At 36.1% G+C, this 7,187-nt stretch overlaps 1 protein-coding gene across 1 annotated transcript in view; it reads right to left on the reverse strand.

Annotated features, from left to right (window-relative positions):
• The window catches only part of LOC101846984 (ribonuclease 3), a 36,964-nt gene extending 30,035 nt beyond the window's left edge, over window positions 1-6,929 (reverse strand). Inside the window, exons 1-2 of the mRNA XM_005107207.3 lie at window positions 6,739-6,929; window positions 344-457 (exon numbers count right to left, since the gene is read on the reverse strand). Coding sequence (XP_005107264.1) covers window positions 344-457; window positions 6,739-6,789 — 165 coding nt within the window. The 5' untranslated portion in view covers window positions 6,790-6,929. The remainder of the gene's footprint in view (window positions 1-343; window positions 458-6,738) is intronic.
• Between the last annotated feature and the right edge of the window lie 258 nt (window positions 6,930-7,187).

Consider the following 7,187-nt stretch of genomic DNA (forward strand, 5'->3'; position numbering starts at 1 on the left):
CATTGACTGTATTTACAATTGGAAAATAATTTTTTTTAAACTGCAGCAAACTTTTCTCTGCCAGAATTGGTCTCATCACCCACAGAAAATGCCACAAGTCAACTTAACCTTTAATTCATAAAAATTCTTCTGTTTCATTGGGGAAATATCCTCTTCTTATTATGTATTATTATAACCATTACTCATTATAAATGAGCTGTTACTATTATATTATTATTATTATTATTATTATTATTACTATTATTATTATTATTAAACTATAAAAGGTACAAAAAACACTTGACAAAAATGTGAGAAAGTCTGAAGACAATTTTACAAAGAAGACTTAACAGCCATGCATTACCTGCTCTCTTTGTATGATTTGTTGACGAAGCAAGAACTGCTCCCGCTGCTGAAGCAAGAATTGCTGTTGCTGAAGTAGAGCAGGATTGTTCGGGAGGCCCCCTCGCCCCATTGCCTGTAATTATAGTCAAGTGAAATCATCAGTTTAACAAACAAGGCCTACATATCAAGAGCACCAAGGTCTTTGGAACAAGAAGATTTAAAAAACTATTTTCACAGTCTGAGCAGACTTTCAATAAAGACACAAATTTGTTTTTAAACTTTTCTAAAAATGAAAAACAATAATAAATTTAGAGTGAGGCGGCACATTGTAGAAACCAAAATTGCAGGAGGGGATGAGTAAAATTAAAATGATAATTCTCATGGAATATTAAATTTGAACTTAGATCAAAAGTCAAAAGATCGACACCTACAAAATGATTTCGAAACCCAGTATTAATCTAAGCTAAACAATATTTATATAAATCAACTAAAAACTCAAGGATGTACTATCTCCTGATCTAGTGTCAAGATGAGATTGGACATTTAATGATGCATCTTGGAGAAATACTTCAAAGTGCAAAGGGGTCAAGAATAAAAAGATCAGAAGCATGAGGAATCATTTGTTTAAAGCCTCTAGAAACCTGCCTGAGTCTCCTGACCCTAAAGCCTCCAACATGCATAATAATAAGGCCTAAGTAACTTGGAAGCTTATTAACTTTTTAATGTTCTTTCTTGGTTCCAAATATAGGCCAGCGGAAGAAGTAATCAGACTCAAGATGCACAGTCTAGATTTTAATTCTAGTGTAGTATCTACTGAATAAACTATTTCACAAATATACAGTACTGACAGACTTGACAACAATAATATTGACATAGTCCACAGTTCCAGTTTTCTCTAAATTAAATACAAATTAATGTTCTGATATCATTTTAATTTCACACGTCTTACATTCAGATATTCCTCAGCACTTTTCTAGGTCACTTTTATCCATTTTACATGAATTTTGACTTTTTATCCATCACAAAATATTAGTTTTTGTTAATGCTATTATGTAAGCTATAATATTACAATAGGCCCAATAGCACAGTAATATTTTGTGTTTTGTAGCAAACTGGGGGAGGTTGGAGGCATATAACATCTGTTTTTCATCATGGTGTAGCGAGCGCTTGATTACCGCGAGTGCAGAGGGTACACTCAAAAAAAAAGAACACACCATTTACAAGAACTGGTGAAATTATTCACAAATAGCGTATGCAATAGGCTCAAGGCGTATCGCTGATCACCCTGAGTTCAACACATCCGGTGGTCATGGGACCGCAATTCAAAGACAAAAGATGGCTGTGCAACTGGCAAGCCCTAACGAGGAGCTGGTTGTATTGTAGTGTCAGAAGAAAGACCAAGATCTAGGTCTACTGTTTCATTACCAAATTGAGAAACAAGCAGTCAGGTTGTGGACATCTCATACCTGTGCTGGTAAATGTGCATTGTTTCCTGAAGATAGCTGCTGGTTGGACAGCATTGTGCCATTGTGACATCATTAACGAGCAAGCAAAGATTAGTGTTGCCGGCTCAGCTCACTCACTCATTCATGACATCACAAACAAGAGGCATCTTGAGGAATAAATAATGAATCTTTGTGGTATACCGTTTAATTTTATTAAATAACTTCTGCTCGCACACAGTGCGATACACAGCAAGTGATTTTTTTACTTATAAATTTGTTCATTTATCTGTGGACACTAGAATAAGAAATGAATGCTCATTTATTCACAAATAAAAGATTTTAAGGTCAGAGCTCGACACTAGTGTTTCTTCACCATAATGAAAGGTTTTGCAATTTAATTTAAGGTTTGAAATTTGAGTTTCAAAAAGTATTTGATTTATGATGGTATTAATGGCCATATATAGGTGTGTTCTGCAGCCAAATGGCGATTTAGCCTCTTAATGTAAAAAGCGGTGCATCTGAATGCTTTTGTAGTAAAATTATACCATGTTTGTTATCGTGGTGAAATTAGGCTCTCATCAAAATGATGAAACCAAAGAAGCAGACATACTTCAGCCTTTTGGGCAATTTATAGGAACTTTTTTTCAGGACAGCACCTTATAATGTCTTCTATTTAAAAATTACATTTCTTATCGCTACATATTTGGACGAAAAACAATATTATAATGTAATGCACAAAAAATGTACATTTGCAGTTTGTAAGAACATGCAAGCTGTGGAAGTCACCAAACTTAGGAGGCCATTTTATTGTAAATTTAGTTCATAGATAATCTAGATTTAGTTTTATATATATATATATTATATAGATATTTTTATGCATTTGATAATTGTTATTTAATATTATTTTTTCAAAATTATAGTCTATTGTAGAGGGTGGCTTGGAGAAAACAAGGGTGGGGGCAGGGGGGAGAGTGTATTTGAATGCATGACATAAGGGGTCATCACTTTTGAATTTATCCACAGAACGAATATAAGGAAATAATGAATTGTACTCGTGTAAGTGTTTCAGTTTGGAAGGCGTTTATGTGAGCTTTTAAAACTCTTTATGAATACGAACTGAAAGCATTGCAAAGTTTCAGCGAGGAGCCAGCGCCCGCCATCTTGCAAATTATCAAAGGATAGGCTCAAACCAGAAACGGGTGGGGGGGGGGGGGGGGTGTCCAAATCCAAAAAAATCCAGAATAGTGACCAGATTATGGCAGGTTTCACAATTTGGGTGCTCAGCATTTCCCAAAATTGACCAAATATGAAATGTTATAAAACAAGACATATGATATACTGTTTGAAAGCTTAACATTTCAGGATACTAGAAATGCATATTTTATGAGCGTCAGCTCATCGCAGTGTGTGTAAGAGACCTTCAAAGTTAACTCCCCCTGATTCTCACTAAATGAAGAAGCTTACTGAAATCTCTCTGTAAATCACATAAAGTACACATATATAACACAAACATATTCACAATCCACCAAAGAACACCCAAACAGCTTACATAGGAAGAAAAAAAGCTGGAAACCCAAGATTTATACCCAAATTACTCAATTTGTTACATAACCCTGCAGTTAAAATAACAAATTAAGTGTAGCATTCTATAATTGTCAAACAAAGCACAAAACTTTCCTGAGCTCTTTGTAATATGAAAAAGTAAGTTAAAATGTACTAGAGTACAGGTTTTTTATGAAAATTCACTGAAAGATAGCCAAGTTAGAGGCAAAATAATAATTTTTAATTATTGGGTTATCCCCCCTGAAAATTGGAAAAATATCATTTGAAAGGTTATTTTGCCAAAAATACATCACATAAACACAGAAAACCAATGGGAAATGAATATTAAGTAACAGTGTGTGGTAAAAAAGAGAACACTGTGTACATTAACCCTTGGAAAGGTGCATTATTTTGCCTCAGAAGCAGAGTAATTTTGAGATTTTCATGATATCAGGGGGGTTATCAGAAATACTTGTAAATCCTTATTTATACAAATAAAACCACAAACCACATATCACTGAACTGGCAATTGAATACAGAAAAGAAACACAAAAGCAATAAAGTCCTCATGAAGGCTTAATTAAAAATAAATGTGTCACGACACGGTCGGATCAGGCCTTAGAATTTTGGGGATGTGGGGTTATTGGTACCATCTGAAAGCTTAATTATTTTTGTCTTGCTTTGGATGAAAACAATACCCATTAATCTCGAGGAGAAGTCAAGATATTTGCGATTGAAGGGACATAAAAGGCGTTGAGCCAAAAAACAAAATTTTCATTAAAATTGTCAAACTCTTGCAGAAAACTGCCCGCTCCTTCGATTTCACTATTTTGACAAGTGCCTGATTTCACAGCGAAACCTCACATTATTTGTATGGCAGAGATGTGAGTTTGAAAGTGGGGGTCTTTCAGTTTTGTCACATTGTCAAGTCCTACTGTCAGGTGATTAACCATGTTAAAATCATGGGTGATGTTGTGTGGTATGAATATATATTCATTGTGTGTCATGAGTCGGTTGTCGTCATTTTTGTAATGAGAGACTACTGGATGGAGTGTCATCTGCCTCTTACAGAAGTGGGCAGACTTCACTTCATAAAGGTAAGTTGTTTTTTCTATTCTTGGTAAAGTCCTCAACAAGAAGGACCTCATCTGCAAATGAAAGGAGTAGACAAATGTTGCACAATGTACACTTCCTTTCTAACATAATCTAAATTGCAAAGGGGTAAAAAAAAGTCTGTGAACATTGTTTCAGTAGGCCTGCTGTATATACATGATCTCACCTGCAAAGGAGTAGAAATTAACATGTAGGGGAACTCTTCATTCTAGATCTAGTATCAAATGCTTTAAAATTGAAAAATATTTAGAAAAAGAAATCTATAAATATATCTATGGCCTGCAAAAAAAAAGTAAATAATTTTATAACCCCAAGTCCAAACTCAACCAAGACTGATTATATGGTCTACATTAGCCTAGATCCTAACTAAACAACACAGAAAGAATAGACTGAAATTGCCCTCCAAGTTTAAGTTAAAAATAGTAAAAAGTGCCAAAAAATAACCCCCATACGATCTAGATCTAGAAGAATGTAGATAATGTAGCCTAGATCTATTCTAGATCAAGCTCTATTTTTCACCTAAAAAATCTGTCAAAGTTCCAATATTCCTCCTTTCAAATAATCAAATTGCTTTTTTTTTGGTTAAAGTAGCGAAATTACATAAGATAAACAATAAATAACCCACGCGAAACTGAAACGCACAAACACATTCTTTCCGACGCCATGCGATGTCACGTCCTTCCGAATCCATCACGAAACTTCAGTGCATTTTTTACCATCAGCGCGATCAACTGCGAATGTCCATCCGAATCTAGAATGTTCGACTCAAATTGCGCATTTGCGATGTTCTTTTGATCGGAATGATTTACTATTACTATTCCCATTATTTACTCCATTCTTGTTGTTTTTCATCTAGTCTTATATCAAAGTTGAATGAATAAACACGAAACAGTATCAGAAACTCCGATTTGATAAGAAAATGCGGAATATTTACGCAAAACTAACATTCTTGTCGATCGTCATTAGGTAGGTCAATTGCCATTGGATGGACAACATTCTAAACCCGATTGCGGATGATCCGTTCACACAAGAAGTCCAGACCAGCAGCGAATATAAAATATCCGTCCCCGCGATTACGGGAACAAAGAAAGAATGAGAGTTTTCTGTCACGTGGTATTGATAATAGCTTTCTTTGTTTGTGGTCGATCGTCATTGACTGTCGGACGGACACGGGTCACGTGAGATATATCTGCCCATAATTTCTTAACCTATGACTAAAAAACGAACTTTTTTCGACTTTCACACTCAGAATAAGTGTTAGTTTCACATGGGGGCAAGTTTTCCACAGATTTCATATATATATAGAAAGGTAGGCTTAGATGGTATTTTGAGAGCATCCTAATTCAGATGGACAGGTGTGATAAAAATACTGCCCTATTACTATTATCGATCCCAAGCCTAGGTCTAAGGACACGTAGGCTTGAGATTTGCTGTTGTAACAGCTTTTCAAGGCTATTTTCCAAGTTCTACACAACATTTTTGTGGAAATATGAGTTTTTGGCCTTATCCAGATGAGCTATCTGACTAGACCTCTAGAAAATGGGAAATGGTGTCCTTCTGAAAAGTGATGATAGACATCCTAACATCAGTCATAAAAAATGAATTTAATCAAAAAATCAAAAAATTTTAATGGTTTTCTAGTTTATTTGAAACAAACACACACAAACACAGTTTAAACAATTTTTTATTTCAACAAAACATAAACTTATAGGCATTGAAACATCTCACCACCTCAGTGCGCATAAAATTGTGAAACCTGCCTTAAATTGGCACCCTAGCGGCCTTGTTGGGGCAGAATAACGACTTCCTCACAAAGCCAAAAACCACCCTTTCAAGTTTTTGTTTCTTTATCTGGAAAACCCATCGCTATCGTACTCCTTATTTGGAAGGAGTTCCACAGAGGGCTGGCCGACCAACACCACCTACGGCCCTAACCCGAACTCCAACCTTAGCCCCAACGGAAGGACTTCCGTAACGAGCGACCACCCCATCAAACACAATAAAGAAGAGGCCTAGACCTAACTGTAACCCTACCCTTACCCCTACACCAAGCCCTCAATTCTGCTCTGTCTCATAGTGGTCGCTCGGATACGAGGTCCTCTCGCCCCAACCCTAACCCTAACTCTTGTGGTTTGCTCAGTGGACCTTGTCACAGTAAGTGCCGGCCCTCAGCGGACTCCTCCCCTTTACTTTATTTCCCTGGCAAGAAAATCACCAACTAAACAACTGTCATCAAACGACATGCACAAGGCTACTCAGGCTACAGTCCACAAGACTGAGAAGAAGTAGACTACTGTAGACTGTGTAAACTTACAGCATTATTGGCGTTATTTGGCAGGTCAGTCCTGCGCGAGTTGTTCCTCATATTTATCAGGTCAACTGTACTGAATCACCTGGCACAAAATTACTTTATTTATCAATACACCTCTTGATTTCTAGTTCAAGAAAACCCATAAAAATGATAATAATTCTATCACTGTCATTTTTCGTCTTCCTCCATCAGCAAGAAAGACTTGGATTATTTTTGTCTCAGAGTTCAGAGTTACCTCCCGTTTATATTATTGTAGGGTGTGCGTGTTTTTAACAGTTGTTGCAGTTTAAGGGGTTATGTACACGATACGAGTAATTTTCTAGGGGTTTGACTTTCTTTCTATTTTTAAAGGTGATATTGACTAATTACAGACTAATTAGAAGAATCATAACGGAATTTGTCGAGTTTTATGAAAAAGTTGGTCTCTATGGCGGCCATCTTGGGTTTTTTGG

The sequence above is a fragment of the Aplysia californica genome, unplaced genomic scaffold (genome assembly GCF_000002075.1).
Source record: "Aplysia californica isolate F4 #8 unplaced genomic scaffold, AplCal3.0 scaffold00585, whole genome shotgun sequence".
NCBI lineage: Eukaryota > Metazoa > Mollusca > Gastropoda > Aplysiida > Aplysiidae > Aplysia > Aplysia californica.